Source organism: Urtica dioica, chromosome 2 (genome assembly GCF_054948205.1).
Source record: "Urtica dioica subsp. dioica isolate 48M chromosome 2, U.dioica_male_clone48M_v1_H2, whole genome shotgun sequence".
NCBI classification, from domain to species: Eukaryota; Viridiplantae; Streptophyta; class Magnoliopsida; order Rosales; family Urticaceae; genus Urtica; species Urtica dioica.
This window is the reverse complement of record NC_142757.1, coordinates 22,501,184-22,524,483: the sequence shown is the minus strand read 5'-3', so window position 1 is coordinate 22,524,483 and position 23,300 is coordinate 22,501,184. Positions and strand designations below refer to the sequence as shown.

General features: G+C 47.1%; 1 protein-coding gene across 1 annotated transcript; it reads left to right on the top strand.

Annotated features, from left to right (window-relative positions):
* Positions 1-9,595: 9,595 nt before the first annotated feature.
* Positions 9,596-11,795, top strand: LOC149404170 (uncharacterized). The gene is made up of 3 exons (XM_089607428.1): positions 9,596-9,877; positions 9,993-10,130; positions 11,718-11,795. The coding sequence occupies exons 1-3, from the start codon at positions 9,596-9,598 to the stop codon at positions 11,793-11,795; spliced, it is 498 nt and encodes a 165-aa protein (XP_089463554.1).
* The last annotated feature ends 11,505 nt before the right edge of the window (positions 11,796-23,300 follow it).

The following is a 23,300-nucleotide window of genomic DNA, read 5'->3' as shown; positions in this document are numbered from 1 at the left end:
AGCGTTTCAGTACTCAAGAATGGATTACCTGGGTCAAGGGAAGGACCCTTGTATTTATAGGCAGCCAAGGGGTGGTTTGAAGACCCCTTGGCCGAGTGAACTTGCTTGGTTCGGCCATTGAGTGGCTGGGTCGGCCAATGGCCGAGTGAACATGGTGGTGAGGTTCACTCGGCCATTGGCCGAGTGAGAAGCTTGGGCCGGCTGAGGTTCACTCGGCCATTGGCCGAGTGAACTGCTGGAAGGTTCACTCGGCCAATGGCCGAGTGAACTGCATGGGCAGCTGGAAGGTTCACTCGGCCATTGGCCGAGTGAACTGCTGGAAGGTTCACTCGGCCAATGGCCGAGTGAACTGCCTTGGTAGCTGAAGGGTTCACTCGGCCATTGGCCGAGTGAACTGCCCAATGGCCGAGCGAGTCATTTGATCCAGCCAATGGCCGAGTGAGCCATTGACTCGGCCCATGGCTGGGCAAGGTGTTTGACTTGGCCATTGGTTTGGGCCGGCCCCTGGTTGAGTCAGGGTTTCACCGCCCAAGACCTCGTACTAGCCACGTGGGCCGAAGAGATGCCTTTGTTCCCGTTGGCCCTAGACGGGCCAACAACACACGAGATGCAGGCTAAAGTCGCCATACATGGCGCACCCTAAGACGCCTCTACATCACACCGTAAGACATCAGAGATATTCATGCGAAAGTCGCCACACATGACGCACCCTATGACGCCTCCGCGGCGCGCCGTATGACATCCAAGAGATGCAGGCTAAAGTTGCCAGTCACGGTGCACCCTAAGCAGCCTCTGATGTGCGTCGTAAGACATCCAACGAATGAAGTCTAAAGTCGCCACACACGGCGCACCCTAAGATTCCTCTGCGGTGCGCCGTAAGACATCCAAGAGATGCATGTTGGAATTTATCTAGGGTTAAGAAAAAGTTTAACGCTTCGAGCAAGCGGCAGAATTTTAAAAATTTTCTTTTGACAAGTAAATTTTTTTTTACTAACCTAGACAAAGAGCAAGCACATGTAAATAAAAACAATTATGAGCATTATAAATTTACTAACCTTTTTAGAAGCTTGAACGTTGATGAGCCTTCGAAAGGTTGAAAAAACGTTCTTCTCCCTCGCAGCACGTCTATCTTCTTTCCTCGGCAACACGAGCAACCACGATGGTTTCTATCACAAGAATCACTCGAGAAAGAAAGGAATTAGTGTGTGGGCACTTTTTAAACACGACGACTCGAGAACAAGTCTCAAAGTCGAAGAGCTAAAAATGCTAGGTCAAATGAGGACCTAGGTGCGAAAATAAAAACGAAAAATAACTAGAGAGAGAGAGAGAGAGGAGATCGGCCAAGTTCTAGAGAGAGAGGCTCTCAATCTCTTAAACTTTGGATGATTCAAATGTGAAGAATGAGGCCCCTATTTATAGGAGAGGCTTTACCTTCAATAAGGTAGTTTCCTCTTTTATAGAATATCACATATTCATGAGCAAATATTGCCTTATTCCTTCATGAGTCACACGGCCAAGGGAGCCTTCTAGAAGGCTTGGATTTGTTTCCTCTTTTGTTCCATTGCCTTGCCTTGACTTGTTTGGTCCAATTCTCTCTTACCCAATATAGGAAATTTGTTTCCTCTTTTTCTTTTGGCAAGTACCTTGATACATTAATGCACAAAATTGGTGTCTCTACTCTTGGGTTTAGGCGTGTAAGACTTTCTAGAAGGCTTCTAGATTTTTTGTCATTTGTTCATGACAACATAAGAAAAGCCCATTAAGAATTTTCAATAAAACTCTTAAGAAATGAAATTAATCCACAAGGCCCAATGAACACATTATGGCCGAGTGATCTAATGTCATCATATGACCATGTCAAAAAACTTATTGACATTCATTTCATGCTTTGTCCAAAAAGACAAAAATACCCTTTTGATAATTTTCGTAAAACTTGCCTCGTTCTTGTTTTGACTTAGCTTCTAGTTTAACTATTCCTACTCGATATGATTTGTGACAGTGACGTCATGGATCCAAATGAACAAAGCTTGAGCTAAATACTTGGACTCAAAAGTTCACAAACCTTTTCCAAGTTTAGCTTAATGTCAACTGACTCCACTAAAGAGTTGACACTAAAAATCTCTCGGTTCAAATGAATTTATTTTCTACTCAAGAATTCAACCTAATTCACTACTACAAATGTAGTTTTTCGGTGCGGAAGACTTTTGGGTGCGAGTTTTCGCACCTAAAAGTCGCACCCAAAAAGACTTTCGGGTGCGAAAAGTCGGACCTAAAAGTCAAACAAGCATTGGAAAATTTTCGCGATTTTTATTTACGTTGGGTGTGACAAGTCGCACCAATACTTCATCCTAACTATTAGGTGCGACACGAAAGTATCAGTGGGTACGAGTTTGTCGCACCCAAAAGTATCAGTGGGTACGAGTTTGTCGACACTAAATTTTTCCGCGGCCAAATTGTCCCCCTCTTTTTACAAATATCAGTGGGTACGAGTTTGTCGCACCCAAAAGTATTGACACACGTCATTGGGCCCCACCACCTCAGCCTCGATTCCGTTGACAATAGAATTGTCAAACATCGATCGTCTGAATCATCGACACGAAATCGAAGATGTTGAACTAGTAAATATTGTTGGCGATGGTGAGGAAGACGATGATGATCATGAGGAATGCATCGTTTTTGAGGGAGAAGATGTTGATGTTGATGTTGATGTTGATATAGGTAGTGTTGATGATGAATGAGTACTATCTATGTAACCACGGTTTTCCTCCGCCATATGTGAGGTTTTTTAATAAAAAAATCCGTGGTGTCACCCACGTTTTTGTATGATGTTGTTCCCTTTTGTTTTGTCATGTATGTTCACAAATGTTGTTTTATTTTATACGATGTCAATTTACAAATGTTGTTTTCATTTTATAGGATGTCGATCGCTTTAAGTTCTGGTGGAGATTCGCCACAGAGACCGGGTTCTCAAGGTCCGCCACAGGAACCTGATTCCCAAGGTCCTAAGAAATCAAGGGGACCAACAACTGGCTCGACGTCGGCGCGAGCAACACATGGTGTACCTGGTGCGAAGGTGGTCAAGTGGGACCCAATAAACCAAACCTTCTATCAAGAGATAAGGAAAGAAAATAAACAGGTTGGACTATTTAACAACCGCCTCGGTGCTTTGGTGAAAGCACATATCCCGCCTACGACTCGTGATTGGAGTGAAGTGACGCCTCATACGTTGGCTGCTATTTTGAGCGCACTTCATTCCGAGTTCAGATTTGTGTACACGGATCCTGACACCGGTGAGGATCTGCCTGCGGATTGCTTTTAGAATACGATTGATCAGGCTATCATTCGGAATGCCAAGATCAGGCGACGCAACCAGAAGTCCAAGCTATCAGAGAAGTTCAGGTTGGAGTTTTGCGGGAGAAAAGAAAATGCTAAGGCGGAAACACCACCGGGATATAAGAAAGAGGATTGGGAGGCGGTGGTAGACGAGTTCGCAACTGACGATTGGAATGTACTTAATGTATGATTGTAATAAATCACAATATCTTTATCAGATTGAATAATGACAAAATTAATTATTTGCAGAAAAAGTCTAATCGCAACAAGGAGAATTCGAAGAAGAAGACGAGGTCGACTCAAGGATCTCTTTCTTTCTTGGCTCATCGTCATTTGAACGTAAGTTATTCTAATTTTGAAATACTTAATTTGAAATAAATTCAATACTTATATTTTCGTAAAAATTGCAGAGTAAGGATGATGGGACTTTGGGCTCCGCGTTAACGACGTGGGAGCAAAAGCACCATAATAGAAAATGTGAATGGACGACAGATTGGGCGAGACGAGCACATGTAAGTCATATGTGATAATTACGATTACGTTACTTACATAATAATTAATTTTTAATATTTTTTTTATGTGTAAAGGCGCGGATAGTTACTCTACTGGCGGATCTTCGGCGACAAGCAGAAGAGCAAGGCGTAGTATTTAACCAAGACGACGCAGAGGATCACGCGATGCTAGAAATTCTCGGGAACCGTCAAGATTGGTATGTTGGAATAGGTCCAGCGGTCCCGAGATCATCTTGGGCTATTGCTCAGGCTCAGGACGAAAGCTCGTCGTCAGGCTCAGGCTCGTCGTGGCGCGTTCGAGATCCAGTGGTTGGCGAGCTCCAGGCTCAGTTGGCGGCACAACAAGTCGCTATGGACGAGATGAGGCGAGCCTCGCAACAGCAGATGGAGGAGATGCAGCGACAACTGTTCGCATTCACGCAACAGTTTTCGCCCATGCCTCAGATGTCGCCCGGCACGATGCCACAGATGCCTCAGATGTCGCCCGGCATGTTGCCACGGATGCCTCAGACGACGCCGTCGCATCAAATGCACCCGTCACCTCAGATGCACCCTATGCATCAGACAACGCCCCCATCAGTTTCAATGGCAGATGCTCAGACGACACCGCCAGTGTAAAGGATAACTTTTGAATCTCGCCGTTTGTAAAATATACGAGCTTCCGTGTGTTACAAAGTAAGTTCTTGAGTGAATTATGGACGTATGAATTTATCGAGTTGCCCATTAGTTGTGTCATGACGGCACGTAGCGCCGGCGCCCAAACGAAGATGGTACCACTAGTGGATCCCAGACAGTTTTAAAACACTAAAGCCACTAATGACTACTGCTCGAAGTCTAAGGTTGGCTTCTTGTCATTCCAAGGGTTGTAGCAGGGGATGTTGTATAACCTTGTGGAATGGCAAGTGGTTGCGTAGAGCGAGGCCCTGCGTTAGGCATGCTCTTGATCATATGCATCCGCATTCTGTATTCTTATGTATTTGTTTGCACGTCACATGGCATTAGTCGTTTTACTTTATAGATAGACTCCCACTTACTGAGTCAATCGACTCATAGTTTTATGACCCTTGGTAATGTAGATAAGGGAAAAGCTCGTAATCGGGAAACGAGATTGAAGACCGAGACCGAGCGCGTATTGCCTTGACCTATGGGCTATGGGGTTTCTTAATCGGGGGTTAGTATCTTTTGATAAAACGTTCCGGAACATATTTGTATAGAAGTCGCTATAAGACTCTAAGTTATAAAAGCGAAAAATTTCCCCGAATTTTTGCAAACTATTTTATTATATAATCTTATGAGATATTATGTTTAATTTATGTGTTTATATTATGAGTTATGTACAGACTTGAGTTGATCAGTCGCGGTTCATGGGCGAGCTGTCGCTCGCGGGTCGTGACAGATTTTGTGGTATCAGAGCCCCTGGTTTAGCCGTTTCTGTAGACTTGGGATACGTGTTCTCGGTATAGGTCACGAGTATGCCATGTGATAGTGTTGTGCTTAGAGTCGACCTGTCTAGAGATAGGTTCGACATGATGCAGGATGAGTCGCTAGTAGTTAGATCTCTCCTCCCCGATGAGATTCGTCTGTACCGCAATGCGATCACGTGAGTTCCTTCAACCGCAAGTACATTCAGTGTCGTGAGAGGCACCATCACTTAGGGGTCGGTGAATCGGTCTGACTTGTGAGTGGATGAGTGTCATCTCGACGTGTCACTACTCCAGTACGAATATCGCGATGACCTCTCCTTATTGGCCGTCGATGAGTCGATGGACTCGTTTCACCGCTGACGACATTATCAGTCGAGATTGTGAGATGTTCCAGAAGTTGATACAATACACGTTTGGGGCCAGGAGAGAGGGACGACTGGGAGGAGCAAGCTTACAGATTTTACCAGCTCGGGATGGAATCGGTTGTCCGATATGGAAATCAATTGTCCAAGAGATTGTGGACCGGTGTCCGATGTGCTCAAGGATAGACTCCAGCGAGGTATCGAGTATTGGGAGCTGTGTGTAGAGCTCCAATATCTGGCCCTGGAATCTGATTTTCCCTCGTTTACTATCTTGCAAATGCAGACTGAGTTCCTCGTCGTGACGCGAAGTGGTATATGAGTACCTTACCCCCGATGATTGCTTTTCCGGTGGTTGTTCCGCATGACGACGAGAAGGTTGACTGTGACGAGGGATATTCCGAGGAGGATCCCGCTGAGCCTTCGGACGATCCAGCTGAGTAGACGTTTGCTTGTCAACCACGAGAGTGGTTGCTTTGTGTGTGTAACGAGAGAACTAGTATTTTGTGTTTAAATCTCGTTTGACTAGGCCTTGAGAGGCTAGTCCATGTTGGTTATGCATTCTCGAGGTTGTGACTTGGATTTTAACCATGCCCTCTTCCATGTGTAGAATTGAGCAGGCATGGGGCCTAGATAAGACCCGTCTAATGTCGAGATTGTTATAGCGGCGGATCTCACGGAGATCAGACGCGCACTGGAGAGACAAGCTGCCGAAGCGACCCAGAGAGATAAGATGAATCGGAGGTTCGTGCAGTAGCTAGAAGAGCAGAACCGCACGATCACGGAACTCGACAAGGTTGAACGCGCCGTCTCAACAGCACCCAACGCATCCAATTCCAGGAGAACGACGTGAGAATCCTCAACCAGTGCATGGAGATCCTCCTGAGGAGCTCAACTTCCTGATTCTTGACGCCGTCCCTCTAGTGGGCGAGCCTGTGTACGAGAGATTTTGTAAGCAAAAACCTCCGACGTTTGGAGGCAGTGTTGATCCAGCTACAGTTGAGAATTGGATCAAGAAGATGCAGCAAATCCTCAACTTCATGCAGCTATCTGATACAGAGAGAGTGGCTTGTGCCGTAATAATCTAGAAGATGAGGCTAGAGGTTGATGAGAGGTGATGGCGTCGTCTAAGGATGTCAACTCGATGACGTGGATCCATCGGAAGTACCTGAGTGAAGCTAACTTGTCGGACAAGGTACGTGAGCTTGTGAGCCTGTGACAAGGTTCAATGTCGATATCAGAATATACGACAAATTTCGACACGTTAACCAGGTTCGCTCCTTCCCTAGTCCCTACTGATCAGGCTAGAAAGATGAAATACATGCATGGGCTCAACGTGGATATCGTGAGCCAAGTGGATAGCGGCGGTGCCGTAATAATCTAGAAGATGAGGCTAGAGATTGATGAGAGGTGATGGCGTCGTCTGAGGATGTCCACTCGATGACGTGGATCCATCGGAAGTACCTGAGTGAAGCTAACTTGTTAGACAAGGTACGTGAGCTTGTGAGCCTATGACAAGGTTCAATGTCGGTATCAGAATATACGACAAAGTTCGACACGTTAACCAGGTTCGCTCCTTCCCTAGTCCCTACTGATCAGACTAGAAAGATGAAATACATGCATGGGCTCAACGTGGATATCGTGAGCCAAGTGGATAGCGGCGATGATGGACATCGCTCATACGCCAACGCCGTGCAAAGGGCTTTGCGGATTGCTGGTTGGCGCGAGGGTGATCGGACTCCTGCACTGAAACCAATTGCTGCGACACGTTCTGAAGCTGCGGGCCTAAAGCAGAGCGAATCAAGAAAAAGATTCAGATCCTCATCAAGATGGGAGAGTCGACCGCATCGAGGAGACGGAATGAGGTCCCAGCAAGGCTTGAGTTATCGACCTCAGGGAAGTTCTGGAAACCGATCACAGTCGATGAACCAGAACAGAGGACGTGAAGATAGCGGACTTTCAGGGCCGCCTAGTAAGAAGCCTAGGACCTCTGGAAGCAATCAGTCGCTCGTGTGCCGAAGGTGTGGCAGATCGAACGAGGGAGAGTGTTATGCTTGTGCGTTGGTGTGTTTCAGATGCGGGAAAGAGGGACATCTGTCCCGAGTATGTGAGAATCCAGAAGTGAAGAGCCCTGCACCCAAAGAGCAGCCGAAAGCCAATGCCAGAGTCTTCTCCATCCGCGAAGATGAAGTACGAGCTGGGTCGCCCACAGCTGTCACAGGTCAGATTTTCGTGGATTCCTTCTCTGCATATGCATTGATAGATTCAGGAGCCACACATTCATTAATCGCATCTAGGAAGTCTGATCAGTTAGGTGAGCATCAGAAGGAATTCTCGTACTCGTTGGTTACGGCTACGCCTTCTAGAGAAAAGTACCAGTCGTTATGCTGGTATAGAGATGTGCCTATCCGAGTTCATGATCGGATAATGAAAGCAGACTTGATAGAATTGGAAATGGTGGACTATGACGTAATCCTTGGAATGGATTGGTTAAGTACCCACCATGCAATCATAGATTGCCGAAAGAAGTCAAATCTGTTTCAGAACTTAGGACTTAGACCACGACAGTTCCAAGGTTCCTTTCGGAAATCGAGTTTTCTGATCGTATCGGTGCTGAAGGCCGTGAAGATGATGCCTCAGGGATGTGCTGGTTACCTTGCAAGCGTGGTAGACGTCACGAAGACGGTCAAGCCACAGCCGCATGAGATTCCAGTCGCTAGAGATTTCCTTGATATTTTCCCTGAAGATCTTCCAAGTCTACCTCCTGATCGAGAAGTTGAGTTCAACACAGAACTCATTCTAGGCACAGCTCCGATATCGAAAGCTCCATATCGTATGGCTTCAGCAGAATTGAAAGAACTCAAGACGCAGCAACAAGAGTTGCTTGACAAAGGGTTCACACGACCGAGCCATTCACCTTGGGGAACGCCTGTCTTGTTCGTTAAGAAGGCAGATGATTCCTTACGGCTCTGTATAGACTACCGTGGATTGGACCAAGTAACGATCAAGAACAAGTATCCGTTGCCGTAGATCGACGATCTTTTTGATCAACTGTCAGGAGCGACAGTGTTCTCGCAGATTGACTTGCGTTTGGGATACCATCAGCTGAAGGTTCGAGATGAAGACATCCCGAAAACTTCTTTTCGTACTCGATATGGTCATTATGAGTTCTTAGTTATGTCGTTTGGATTGACTAACGCGCCGACAGCGTTCATGAACCTGATGAACCGAGTATTTGAGGAGTTTCTGGATAAGTTCATGATCGTGTTCATCGACGACATTCTAATCTACTCGAAAACTAACGAACAGCATGAGCAGCATCTGGAGCTAGCGGAGGGAAAAACAACTATACGCAAAGTTCTCGAAGTGTGAATTTTGGCTAGAACGTGTAATATCCCTCGGTCATGTTGTCAGTAGCGCTGGTATCATGGTAGATCCTGCTTAAGTGGAAGCCGTGAGGCAGTGGAGTCAGCCAAAGACGGTCACTGAAATAAGGAGTTTCTTGGGTCTTGCTGGCTAGTATAGGAAGTTTGTGGAAGCAGATAACAATGGATTTTGTGTCAGGTTTTCCAAAAACCACAGCTGGTCACGACTCAGTCTAGGTCATTGTTGACAGATTGACCAAATCAGCTCATTTCCTGCCCATCATAACCACTCACACCGTGGATAAGCTCGCTGAACTCTCAATAAAGGATATTGTACGTCTTCATGGGGTTCCTAGCTCGATTGTTTCTGACCTTGATGCTCGCTTCACATCCAGGTTCCGGAAAAGATTACAAGAGAACCTGGGGACTCGCCTGAAGTTTAGTACTGTTTTCACCTGCAAACCGATGGTCAAAGCGAACGAACGATCCAAGTGTTGGAAGATATGCTCCGAGCTTGTGTTTTAGACTTCCAGGGCTCGTGAAGTCGTTATCTTCCGCTAGTTGAGTTCTCGTACAACAACAGCTATCAGGCGACAATTGACATGGCGCCGTATGAAGCTCTATATGGGCGGAAGTGTCTCTCTTCAGTTCATTGGGATGAAACTGGTAAGAGCAAGTTTGTTGGACCTGAGATACTAGAGCAGACCACAGAAGCAGTTAAGAAAATCCAAGCTCGAATGAAAACGTCCCAGAGTTGTCGGAAAAACTACGTTGACAGGCGTATGAGGTCTCTAGAGTTTGAAGCAGGAAAGAAAGTTTTTCTGAAGATCTCACCTATGCGAGGAGTTATGAGGTTTGGAAGGAAAGGGAAAACTCAGTCTAAGGTATGTTGGACCTTTTGCGATCCTTGAGCATATAGGCCAGACAGCTTATCGCTTGGCGTTACCGCCGTCTATGTCAAACCTGCACGATGTGTTCCACATGTCCATGCTACGGAAGTACGTGTCTGACCCTTCGCATGTTCTGCAAGAGCAAGAGGTTGAGATCTCTCCTGAAATCAGATATGAGGAGCCAACCGTTGCGATTCTCGATCGCAAAGATAAAGTCTTGAGAAACAAGACCATTCCTTTGGTCAAGGTTTTGTGGAAGAGACATGTTGTAGAAGAAGCTACATGGGAGCTCGAGAGTGAGATGCAAAAGAAGTACCCTGCTCTGTTTTAAGTTTCGAGGACGAAACTCTTTTAAAGGGGTAGGGATTGTAAAGGATAACTTTTGAATCTCGCCATTTGTAAAATTTACGAGCTTCCGTGTGTTACAAAGTAAGTTCTTGAGTGAATTATGGACGTATGAATTTATCGAGTTAATTTAAGTTCTTTTAAGGTAATGGAAAATCTCGGAATAAATAAAGGATTTATCGAGTTCGTCTCGAGTAATAAATTATTTTCCGATGAAATATTCCGGAATTTAATTTAAGAAATAAATTCTCAAGGATGAGAATTATTTCCGAGAAACCTTAAATATATTTAAATTAATCAAGAACGAACGAGGAAAGTCTCAGTTTGAATAACTTAATTAAAAGTTTGAGCGAGTACGGTTTTAGTCACAAAATTTTGTGACAAGGACGTGATTGTAACGTTTTTGGAGCTATTTGAAAATAAAAATGTGAGTTGGGGGTTGATTTAAGAAGATGGAGGAAAAAATGGGTTTGATGAATAAATTCATTTTCTTTCTTCTTATCTCCTCTTTCTCTTATCTTCTTCTTCCTTCTATTATGTTCCTTCACGTGCAAAAAGAGAAATCTCCTTCTCTTCTTCTCTTCCTCACCCGCGCGAGCCACCTGCAGAGGATAACAAAGAAAAAAAAAATTCCTAACCGCTCCAAGGACGAGCTCCGGCCGAACCAGACCACCTCATCACTCTCGCGGCTTCATTCTTCTTCCTCCCCGTTCGTTATCCTCGTGCGCCATCAGCCCGAGCCCGAGCTCCATGCGTGCGCGCCTCGCCGAGGAGATCGACCGACCGCCGCCAAGCCGTCGTGAAGCTTGAGCCGCCGCGAGCTAGACAGAGGACGTCGGTGAAGAAAAGAGTGAGCACGGAGAGGTTGATTTCTCCAAAAGCAAGGTGAGGTTTGTTTACCAAATTGAAGAACTCGAAATTAGGTTTCATTGATTTGGGGATTTTCTTAATCCGTGAGTTTTACGAGGAATTGATTGAAGATCGTTGTTCTTTGAGCTTGTGTTTTGATGATTAAGGCTTGAATTTATCAATTGATTTCCGATTTGGTTTGGTTCAGGACTTGAGTTGGCCGTGTTTTATGCTTGGCCGTGTATGATTGTTATGGCTGTGTGACTTGTTGTGGCTGTGTGTGTGTTTTTGGCCGTGAACATTCTTTTGTTTGGTTTGATTTGAGAACTTGATTTGGAAAAATGGATTTGAGATTTGATATGTTTGCTCGGTTTGATTTGGTGATTGTCTTGGATTTGGTAAATTTGAGAATTTGGGAATTTTAGTGTGAAATCGTTAATTTGACTTGAGAAATTGAAAGTCGGATTTGGTCGATTTGATTTGAGAACTTGAGTTTGGAATTGAATTTTATTGAGAATTTATGACAAGTTTGGGTTTTGTGACAAGTGATGTTATTAGTGGTTTGATTTCGGATTCTAAGTCGAGTCGGGAGTTTGGATTTGTAAATTGACTCGATATTCGTTTTTATTTCACAGCTCAGTTACAGATCAGAGAGAATCGAGTGAGAGCCGGCGGAATTGAACACGTTGAAGCCGGAAAAGTAGTGAATTCAGAATAGATTTTTAAAGCTCGATCTCACTCGTGAGTCGTTTATCGCTTTATAGCGTTAGACTCGAGTCTTAATTTTGGATTTGAAATTCGTACTCAAGGATAATTAATTATTTATTAAGAGATGTTCGAGAATTTAATTTTTGGTTAATTCATTTAGAATTCTCGGTTTGTACTATTTTCGGATTATTCATTTAATTTATTTAAGACTCGTTAAATAATGATTTGGATTTTATTTCGTACTCATTCTCTGGTACGAATTCGTACGAGTCTTGAATAAGTTTAAATTCCGAAAAGCCGGGAAATAAGTGAATTAAATTATCGAACCCCTGAACCGACTCGCAGTGAATCCCGATAATGAACATTAAGCTTGTCATCACCTTTTCGGATCATTGACTAATGAGTTTTCAACTTTGGGTTTTAGTTTCTCGACGCCTCAGAACGTGATAACGCTCCAGGATGTGTAGAGTCTCGGGAAGCGTGAAAAGCAAGGAAACTTTGGAAGTCAACCAATTTTTAGACGATCTTTTCCGGGTAAGTGAGGAGACCTAAGTCAACTACTTACCAAGGGAATAACCATGTTTGTTTGTGCATTTGTTTGCTAGTAAACAAGAGTAGGTGAAAGCCCTAAAATGAATAAACTTAAAAGTTAAGGCTTCGGCCACTCTTGCTTGAAAACTTAGTTCGGGTACGCCCGTTAGGTTCAAATGCTAACTTGAACCAGCCACGTTGCTGCTTTGTTGTAATTAGATCCCTCTGCTAACCATAGAGTTCGCTAGATTTGAGGTGACAGGAGAGCATGTTAGACTCTCGGATTCGAGCCAAGGGTAGAAGTACCGGGAGTCACGTCCCGAGTCTTCAATCTAAAACACTTAACGAGCATGAAAGGGAAACAATAATTCTTTCGGGATTTATCCCGAGACGCTCTCCTGTTTGTAATTAGTTGTGTACTCTATAGGCTAGAGTATCCAAATAATAAATAATGTTGTCGGTGGTACCCACGAGTTCTGACTCGTGTTTAGGACTAAGACGGTCTTGATGGCGCTGAGTACTCCACGGGAGTTGCTGAGAGCACCCCGTTCTGGCAATGGGAAAGGTCGCCCCGGCGAGCCCATTTGTTGTGTCATGACGGCACGTAGCGCCGGCGCCCAAACGAAGATGGTACCACTAGTGGATCCCAGACAGTTTTAAAACACTAAAGCCACTGATGACTACTGCTCGAAGTCTAAGGTTGGCTTCTTGTCATTCCAAGGGTTGTAGCAGGGGATGTTGTATAACCTTGTGGAATGGAAAGTGGTAGCGTAGAGCGAGGCCCCGCGTTAGGCATGCTCTTGATCATATGCATCCGCATTCTGTATTCTTATGTATTTGTTTGCACGTCACATGGCATTAGTCGTTTTACTTTATAGATAGACTCCCACTTACTGAGTCAATCGACTCATAGTTTTATGACCCTTGGTAATGTAGATAAGGGAAAAGCTCATAAGCGGGAAACGAGATTGAAGATCGAGACCGAGCGCGTATTGCCTTGGCCTATGAGCTATGGGGTTTCTTAATCGGGGGTTAGTATCTTTTGATAAAACGTTCCGGAACATATTTGTATAGAAGTCGCTATAAGACTCTAAGTTATAAAAGCGAAAAATTTCCCCGAATTTTCGCAAACTATTTTATTATATAATCTTATGAGATATTATGTTTAATTTATGTGTTTATATTATGAGTTATGTACAGATTTGAGTTGATCAGTCGCGGTTCGTGGGCGAGCTGTCGCTCGCGGGTCGTGACAGCCAGCTTCAGCAGAGTTCCAGCGATAGCGTACGAGCGGCAGTGCACGAGGAGGTAGCAGCAGTTCCGGAGGAAGATTCGGCGGAAGAGGGAGTAAAACATTCAAGAAGTGGTTACAAACCGACGAAAAGGAAAGGGAAAAGAATGAACATTTTTTTTAATTATTTGTTGTACATTATAATTATTATTGTAATCGAAGAACAAATAGTTAGTTTTTATTATTATTATGAATATTAATTAGTGAATTTTCTAATTAATAAACTATTTAGTACATATTATTTGATTACAATTATAGAATTTATAAGCATAATAAACCAAAAGAAAAATTAAAAAAATACTATCTGGTGCGACTATCCGCACCCGAAAATGAAGCGGGTAGACCGTTGGGTGCGAATAGTCGCACCCAAAGGTCAACATTCCCAGCCAAATTATGGCGGGAAGGCTATTGGGTGCGACTCGTCGCACCCAATAGTTTTGCGGGAAGACCATTAGGTGCGAGAAGTCGCACCCAATGGTTTGGCGGGTAGGCCAGTGGGTGCGGCTAGTCGCACCCAAAGGTTTGGCGGGTAGGCCAGTGGGTATGGCTAGTCGCACCCGCGGACTTTTTTGCATAACTTTTTTGACTTATGGGTGCGAGTGTAGGTGCGAATAACCGCACCCAAAAGTCGTACCTAAAAGTCATGATCATCGGGTGCGACTTTTCGCACCCACGACCTTTTGGTGCGGACTTTCAGGTGCAAAAGTGTCGCACCTAAAGTCGCACCTAAATGTATCATTGGGTGCGACTTTTGACTTTTAGGGGCGAAAAAAGTCGCATCCAATGCTGGTTTTTGTACTAGTGATTGTAATGAGTGGATCCACTGAATATTATCTATGTTTACCCTTCTTGAATATCATCAGCTAGTCGGGGTTTACAAAATTACCATTTTACCCTTCTAGCTGTTATTTCCTCAACTCCTTTGTCGCTTGTGAATAAGTTAGAAACAATGTATTGACGAGGAGCTAACAAGTCACATTGTTTCATCCAAAAGAGTCAAGACTCAATTTGGACACTGGCCAGTTCATTTATTCACATTCCAAGGAACAAAGCATGAGGTGATATACATTGCATTTCAGCAATCTTGTACATGAATTCCATATCTATGAGAACTTCACAAAGTTACTCATTGTTTTCGCTCATTTTCGGACAATGATTTAGGAGCCCCAAACGGTTTGACCCAAGGCCGGACAAAGTGATCGCGTTCGGGCTCAAGCGTGTCGGACTTGGTATCCCACGTCTTCCCTTAGATGTTGATGATGCCTATCTCGTACAAACACCTGAAAAGTAGGAAAATGAATGTTAACTACAAAGGGGAAACAGAGGGGGTGCCTCTATTTACCTCTCCGACGCTCAACATTAGTAGGATTAAGGTGGAATACAGAGTTTACGTGTTTAGAGGCCAAAGATGAGCGAAACGAGTGAGGTACGAGTTCGATAGCGTTTTGGGACTCAAAATTGGATTACCTTTGGGAGAGGGCGGACCTCTGTATTTATAGGCGACCGAGGAGTGTTTGGGGAACCCCTTGGCCGAGTGAGTCTCTTGGGTCGGCCATTGGCCAAATTAGTTGATCGGCCAATGGCTGAGTGGGGAGCTCGGGCTGGATGAAGGTTCACTCGGCCATTGGCCGAGTGAACTGCCTGGGCCGGATGAGGTTCACTCGGCCATTGGCCGAGTGAACCTTTGGGTCGGCCATTGGCTGGCTGAAGGGTTGGGCCGGCTAATGACCGAGTGACCCTTGAGTCAGCCATTGGCCAGCCAAAGGTTTGGGCCGGCCAATGGCCGAGTCAACGTTGGGCCGGCCATTGGTCTGGGCCAGCCAATGGCCGAGGCAAGGTTGGGCCGACCATTGGTTTGGGCCGGCCAATGGCCGAGGCAAGGTTTTGCCGCCCGGTGGCCGTCCGAGGCTTCGCGTCGGCCGTGTGAGTCGAAGTGACGCCTTTGTCCTCGTCGGTCCGAGACGGGCCGATAAAATTAGCCCCCCGAGTTTCCGGTCGAGCGTGGGTCGAGTGGAAACTCAGTACTTATGCTGACTTGCGATCATGGGATTTGAGCGCGCCGTAAAAGGGCTTTTAGTGCAATGCGAGGGGCGGCTTTGGTGCGTCACGAGGGACGGCTCTTATGCGTCGCGAGGGACGGCTTTTGTGCATCGCGAGGGACGGCTTTTGTGCGTCGCGAGGGACGGCTTTTGTGCGTTGCGAGGGACGGCTATTGTGCGTCGCGAGGGACGGCTTATGTTATCGACATACTATCGTAATCAACTCGCAAGGTGTTGTTGATGTGCGTCTTATTTTCTCGATTTTCCGGTGACGGCGTGATTGATTTGCGCGTCTTGTTGGTGCGTGGCTTATTTTCTCGACTTACCAATGAAGGCGTAATCGATTTTCACGGCTTTATTGGTGGTGCGCGGCTTATTTTCTCTATTTACCAACGAAGGCGTAATCGATTTGCACGTCTCGATGGTGCATGGATTATTTTCTCGATTAACCAACGAAGGCGTAATCAATTTGCACGGCTTTATTGTGCGCGGCTTATTTTCTCGACCTACCAATGAAGGCGTGATCGATTTGCACGACTTTGTTGTGCGCGGCTTATTTTCTCGACTTACCAATGAAGGCGTGATCGATTTGCACGGCTTTGTCGTGGTGCGCAGCTTATTTTCTTGATTTACCAACAAAGGCGTAATCGATTTGCACTTCTCGATGGTGCGTGGCTTATTTTCTCGATTAACCAACGAAGGCGTAATCGATTTGCACGGCTTTATTGTGCGCGACTTATTTTCTCGACCTACCAATCAAGGCATGATCGATTTTGCACGGCTTTGTTGTGCGCAGCTTATTTTCTTGACCTATCAATGAAAGCGTGATCGATTTGCACGGCTTTGTCGTGCATGGCTTATTTTCTCGACCTACCAATGAAGGCGTGATAGATTTGCACGGCTTTGTTGTGCGCGGATTATTTTCTCGACCTACCAATGAAGGCGTGATCGATTTGCACGGCTTTGTTGTGCGCGGCTTATTTTCTCCACCTACCAATGAAGGCGTGATCGATTTGCACGGCCTTGTGTGTCACATTTGCGTGACCGGGTTTTCGATGGACGCTGGCCAGACTAGTTTCGTCCGGCGGGCGCAGGCCTTTGAAACCCATATGTGACTCGCTGCCTATCGGCGCACGACCTGGGCGGCGAGCGTGACCATACCATCTTATGAGCGTGGCACCCTTGGGTGCGCGTGTCATGAGGTAGGCGGGGTTGGGTGCAGACTGGATCCCCCGGCGGGTGTGGCACCTTAGTGTACTGGTCGCGTTTTCGGGTTGAGCCTCTTGGGTCGAGTCCTGCGCCCTTGTGAGCGTGACGCTATGGCGCACGCGCCACGTTTGGGGACTCAATTTGCCACTTCTTTCTCTCTCGAGAACGTCGTGGATCGACTTTTGGTGCGCCGTTAGGGGCGATTTTTGTTGCTCATGGGAGAGCATTTAGATTTGTCATCGAGACTTGTGAGTCTATCATTGATTGGTGAGCCAAGAAGTCGTGTATGTTTGACACGAGGATTCGTAAGTCGACTCGTGGGTTTTTGACGTGAGTCGAGGAGTGAACTCGACTCACGGAGCCGTGTGTAGAGTCGGCACGAGGACTTATCAGTCGGCTCATGGACTCGGTACTCAATTCGAGGAACCAACTCAACTCGAGGAGTCATGTGAAGAATCAATACGAGGACTTAGAAGTCGACTCGTGGACTTGGAGCTCCACTCGAGGAGTCATGTGAAGAGTCAACACGAGGGCTTAGCAGTTGAGTCGTGGACTTGAAGCTCAACTCAAGGAGTGAACTGAACTCGAGGAGTCATGTGAAGAGTCAGCACGAGGGCTTAGCAGTCGACTCGTTGACTCGAAGCTCAGCTCGAGGAGTGAACTCAACTCGAGGAGTCATGTGAAGAGTCAACACGAGGGCTTAGCAGTCGACTCGTGGACTTGGAGCTCAACTCGAGGAGTGAACTCAACTCAAGGAGTCATGTGAAGAGTCAACACGAGGGCTTAGCAGTTGACTCATGGACTTGGAGCTCAACTCGAGGAGTGATCTCAACTCGAGAAGTCATGTGAAGAGTCAGCATGAGGGCTTAGCAGTCGACTCGTGGAATCGAAGCTCAACTCAAGGAGTGCACACAACTAGAGGAGTCATCTGAAGAGTCAACACGAGGACTTAGCAGTCGACTTGTGGACTTGGAGCTCAACTCAAGGAGTGAACTCAACTCGAGGAGTCATGTGAAGAGTAAACACGAGGGCTTAGCAGTCGACTCGTGGACTCGAAGCTCAACTCGAGGAGTGAACTCAACTCGAGGAGTCATGTGAAGAGTCGGCACGAGGTCTTAGCAGTCGACTCGTGGACTCGGAGCTCAACTCGAGGAGCCAACTCAGCCCGAGGAGTTATGTGAAGAATCAACACGAGGACTTAGCAGTCGACTCGTGGACTCGGAGCTCAACTCGAGGAGCCAACTCAACTCGAGGAGTCATGTGATGACCAAAACGAGGGCTTAGCAATCGACTCGTTGACTTGAAGCTCAGCTCGAGGAGTGAACTCAACTCGAGGAGTCATTTTAAAAGTCAACACGAGGGCTTAGCAATCGACTCGTGGACTTGGAGATCAACTCGAGGAGTTAACTCAACTCGAGGAGTCATGTGAAGAGTCAACATGAGGGCTTAGCAGTCGACTCATGGGCTTGGAGCTCAACTCGAGGAGTGATCTCAACTCGAGGAGTCATGTGAAGAGTCAGCACGAGGGCTTAGCAGTCGACTCGTGGATTCGAAGCTAAACTCGAGGAGTGAACAAAACTAGATGAGTCATGCGAAGAGTCAACACGAGGACTTAGCAGTCGACTCGTGGACTTGGAGCTCGACTCGAGGAGTCAACTCAACTCGAGGAGTCATGTGAAGAGTAAAAACGAGGGCTTAGCAGTCGACTCGTGGACTCGATGCTCAACTCGAGGAGTGAACTCAACTCGAGGAGTCATGTGAAGAGTCAGCACGAGGGCTTACCAGTCGACTAGTGGACTCGAAGCTCAACTCGAGGAGTGAACTAAACTCGAGGAGTCATGTTAAGAGTCAGCACGAGGGCTTAGCAGTCTACTCGTGGACTCGAAGCTCAACTCGAGGAGTGAACTCAACTCGAGAAGTCATGTGAAGAGTCAACATGAGGACTTAGCAGTCGACTCGTGGACTCGTAGCTCAACTCGAGGAGCCAACTCAACTCGAGGAGTCATGTGAAGAGTCAACACGAGGACGTAGCAGTCATCTCGTGGACTTGTAGCTCAACTCGAGGAGTGAACTCAACTCGAGGATTCATGTGAAGAATCAACACAATGACTTAGTAGTCGACTCGTGGACTTGGAGCTCAATTCGAGGAGTGAACTGAGCTCGGGGAGTCATGTGAAGAGTCAGCACGAGGGCTTAGCAGTCGTATCGTGGACTCGAAGCTCAACTCGAGGAGTGAAGTCAACTCGAGTAGTCATGTGAAGAGTAACCACGAGGACTTAGCAGTCGACTCATGGACTCGGAGCTCAACTCGAGGAGTCATGTGAAGAGTCAATATGAGGACTTAGCAGTCGACTCGTGGACTTGGAGCTCAACTCGAGGAGTGAACTCAACTCGAGGAGTCATGTGAAGAGTCAACACGAGGGCTTAGCAGTCGAATCGTGGACTTGGAGCTCAACTCGAGGAGTGAACTCAACTCGAGGAGTCATGTGAAGAGTCAGCACGTGGGCTTAGCAGTCGACTCGTGGACTCGAAGCTCAACTCGAGGAGTAAACTCAACTTGAGGAGTCATGTGAAGAGTCAACACGAGGACTTAGCAGTCGACTCGTGGACTTGGAGCTCAACTCGAGGAGCCAACTCAACTCGAGGAGTCATGTGAAGAGCCAGAACGAAGGCTTAGCAGTCGACTCGTTGACTCGAAGCTCAGCTCGAGGAGTGAACTCAACTCGAGGAGTCATGTGAAGAGTCAACACGAGGGCTTAGTAGTCGAGCTCAACTCGAGGAGTCATGTGAAGAGTCAACACGAGGGCTTAGCAGTCGAGCTCAACTCGAGGAGTCATGTGAAGAGTCAACACGAGGACTTAGCAGTCGACTCGTGGACTTGGAGCTCAACTGGAGGAGTGAACTCAACTCGAGGAGTCATGTGAAGAGTCAGCACGAGGGCTTAGCAGTCGACTCGTGGACTCGAAGCTCAACACGAGGAGTGAACTCAACTCGAGGAGTCATGTGATGAGCCAGAACGAGGGTTGAGCAGTCGACTCGTTGACTCGAAGCTCAGCTCGAGGAATGAACTCAACTCGAGGAGTCATGTGAAGAGTCAACACGAGGGCTTAGCAGTCGACTCGTGGACTTGGAGCTCAACTCGAGGAGTGAACTCAACTCGAGGAGTCATGTGAAGAGTCAACACGAGGGCTTAGCAGTCGACTCATGGACTTGGAGCTCAACTCGAGGAGTGATCTCAACTCGAGGAGTTATGTGAAGAGTCAGCACGAGGGCTTGCAGTCGACTCGTGGAATCGAAGCTAAACTCGAGGAGTGAACACAACTAGATGAGTCATGTGAAGAGTCAACACGAGGACTTAGCAGTCGACTTGTGGACTTGGAGCTCAACTCGAGGAGTGAACTCAACTCGAGGAGTCATGTGAAGAGTAAAAACGAGGGCTTAGCAGTCGACTCGTGGACTCGAAGCTCAACTCGAGGAGTGAACTCAACTCGAGGAGTCATGTGAAGAGTCAGCACGAGGGTTTAGCAGTCGACTCGTGGACTCGAAGCTCAACTCGAGGAGTGAACTCAACTCGAAGAGTCATGTGAAGAGTCAGCACGAGGGTTTAACAGTCGACTCGTGGACTTGGAGCTCAACTCGAGGAGTGAACTCAACTCGAGAAGTCATGTGAAGAGTCAACATGAGGACTTAGCAGTCGACTCGTGGACTCATAGCTCAACTCGAGGAGCCAACTCAACTCGAGGAGTCAACTCAACTCGAGGAGTGAACTCAACTCGAGGAGTCATGTGAAGAGTAAAAACGAGGGCTTAGCAGTCGACTCGTGGACTCGAAGCTCAACACGAGGAGTGAACTCAACTCGAGGAGTCATGTGATGAGCCAGAACGAGGGTTGAGCAGTCGACTCGTTGACTCGAAGCTCAGCTCGAGGAATGAACTCAACTCGAGGAGTCATGTGAAGAGTCAACACGAGGGCTTAGCAGTCGACTCGTGGACTTGGAGCTCAACTCGAGGAGTGAGCTCAACTCGAGGAGTCATGTGAAGAGTCAACACGAGGGCTTAGTAGTCGACCCATGGACTTGGAGCTCAACTCGAGGAGTGATCTCAACTCGAGGAGTTATGTGAAGAGTCAGCACGAGGGCTTGCAGTCGACTCGTGGAATCGAAGCTAAACTCGAGGAGTGAACACAACTAGATGAGTCATGTGAAGAGTCAACACGAGGACTTAGCAGTCGACTTGTGGACTTGGAGCTCAACTCGAGGAGTGAACTCAACTCGAGGAGTCATGTGAAGAGTAAAAACGAGGGCTTAGCAGTCTACTCGTGGACTCGAAGCTCAACTCGAGGAGTGAACTCAACTCGAGGAGTCATGTGAAGAGTCAGCACGAGGGTTTAGCAGTCGACTCGTGGACTCGAAGCTCAACTCGAGGAGTGAACTCAACTCGAAGAGTCATGTGAAGAGTCAGCACGAGGGTTTAACAGTCGACTCGTGGACTTGGAGCTCAACTCGAGGAGTGAACTCAACTCGAGAAGTCATGTGAAGAGTCAACATGAGGACTTAGCAGTCGACTCGTGGACTCGTAGCTCAACTCGAGGAGTCATGTGATGAGCCAGAACGAGGGTTGAGCAGTCGACTCGTTGACTCGAAGCTCAGCTCGAGGAGTGAACTCAACTCGAGGAGTCATGTGAAGAGTCAACACGAGGACTTAGCAGTCGACTCGTGGACTTGGAGCTCAACTGGAGGAGTGAACTCAACTCGAGGAGTCATGTGAAGAGTCAGCACGAGGGCTTAGCAGTCGACTCGTGGACTCGAAGCTCAACTCGAGGAGTCATGTGATGAGCCAGAACGAGGGTTGAGCAGTCGACTCGTTGACTCGAAGCTCAGCTCGAGGAGTGAACTCAACTCGAGGAGTCATGTGAAGAGTCAACACGAGGGCTTAGCAGTCGACTCGTGGACTTGGAGCTCAACTCGAGGAGTGAACTCAACTCGAGGAGTCATGTGAAGAGTCAACACGAGGGCTTAGCAGTCGACTCATGGACTTGGAGCTCAACTCGAGGAGTGATCTCAACTCGAGGAGTTATGTGAAGAGTCAGCACGAGGGCTTGCAGTCGACTCGTGGAATCGAAGCTAAACTCGAGGAGTGAACACAACTAGATGAGTCATGTGAAGAGTCAACACGAGGACTTAGCAGTCGACTTGTGGACTTGGAGCTCAACTCGAGGAGTGAACTCAACTCGAGGAGTCATGTGAAGAGTAAAAACGAGGGCTTAGCAGTCGACTCGTGGACTCGAAGCTCAACTCGAGGAGTGAACTCAACTCGAGGAGTCATGTGAAGAGTCAGCACGAGGGTTTAGCAGTCGACTCGTGGACTCGAAGCTCAACTCGAGGAGTGAACTCAACTCGAAGAGTCATGTGAAGAGTCAGCACGAGGGTTTAACAGTCGACTCGTGGACTTGGAGCTCAACTCGAGGAGTGAACTCAACTCGAGAAGTCATGTGAAGAGTCAACATGAGGACTTAGCAGTCGACTCGTGGACTCGTAGCTCAACTCGAGGAGCCAACTCAACTCGAGGAGTCAACTCAACTCGAGGAGTGAACTCAACTCGAGGAGTCATGTGAAGAGTAAAAACGAGGGCTTAGCAGTCGACTCGTGGACTCGAAGCTCAACACGAGGAGTGAACTCAACTCGAGGAGTCATGTGATGAGCCAGAACGAGGGTTGAGCAGTCGACTCGTTGACTCGAAGCTCAGCTCGAGGAATGAACTCAACTCGAGGAGTCATGTGAAGAGTCAACACGAGGGCTTAGCAGTCGACTCGTGGAATTGGAGCTCAACTCGAGGAGTGAACTCAACTCGAGGAGTCATGTGAAGAGTCAACACGAGGGCTTAGCAGTCGACCCATGGACTTGGAGCTCAACTCGAGGAGTGATCTCAACTCGAGGAGTTATGTGAAGAGTCAGCACGAGGGCTTGCAGTCGACTCGTGGAATCGAAGCTAAACTCGAGGAGTGAACACAACTAGATGAGTCATGTGAAGAGTCAACACGAGGACTTAGCAGTCGACTTGTGGACTTGGAGCTCAACTCGAGGAGTGAACTCAACTCGAGGAGTCATGTGAAGAGTAAAAACGAGGGCTTAGCAGTCTACTCGTGGACTCGAAGCTCAACTCGAGGAGTGAACTCAACTCGAGGAGTCATGTGAAGAGTCAGCACGAGGGTTTAGTAGTCGACTCGTGGACTCGAAGCTCAACTCGAGGAGTGAACTCAACTCGAAGAGTCATGTGAAGAGTCAGCACGAAGGTTTAACAGTCGACTCGTGGACTTGGAGCTCAACTCGAGGAGTGAACTCAACTCGAGAAGTCATGTGAAGAGTCAACATGAGGACTTAGCAGTCGACTCGTGGACTCGTAGCTCAACTCGAGGAGCCAACTCAACTCGAGGAGTCAACTCAACT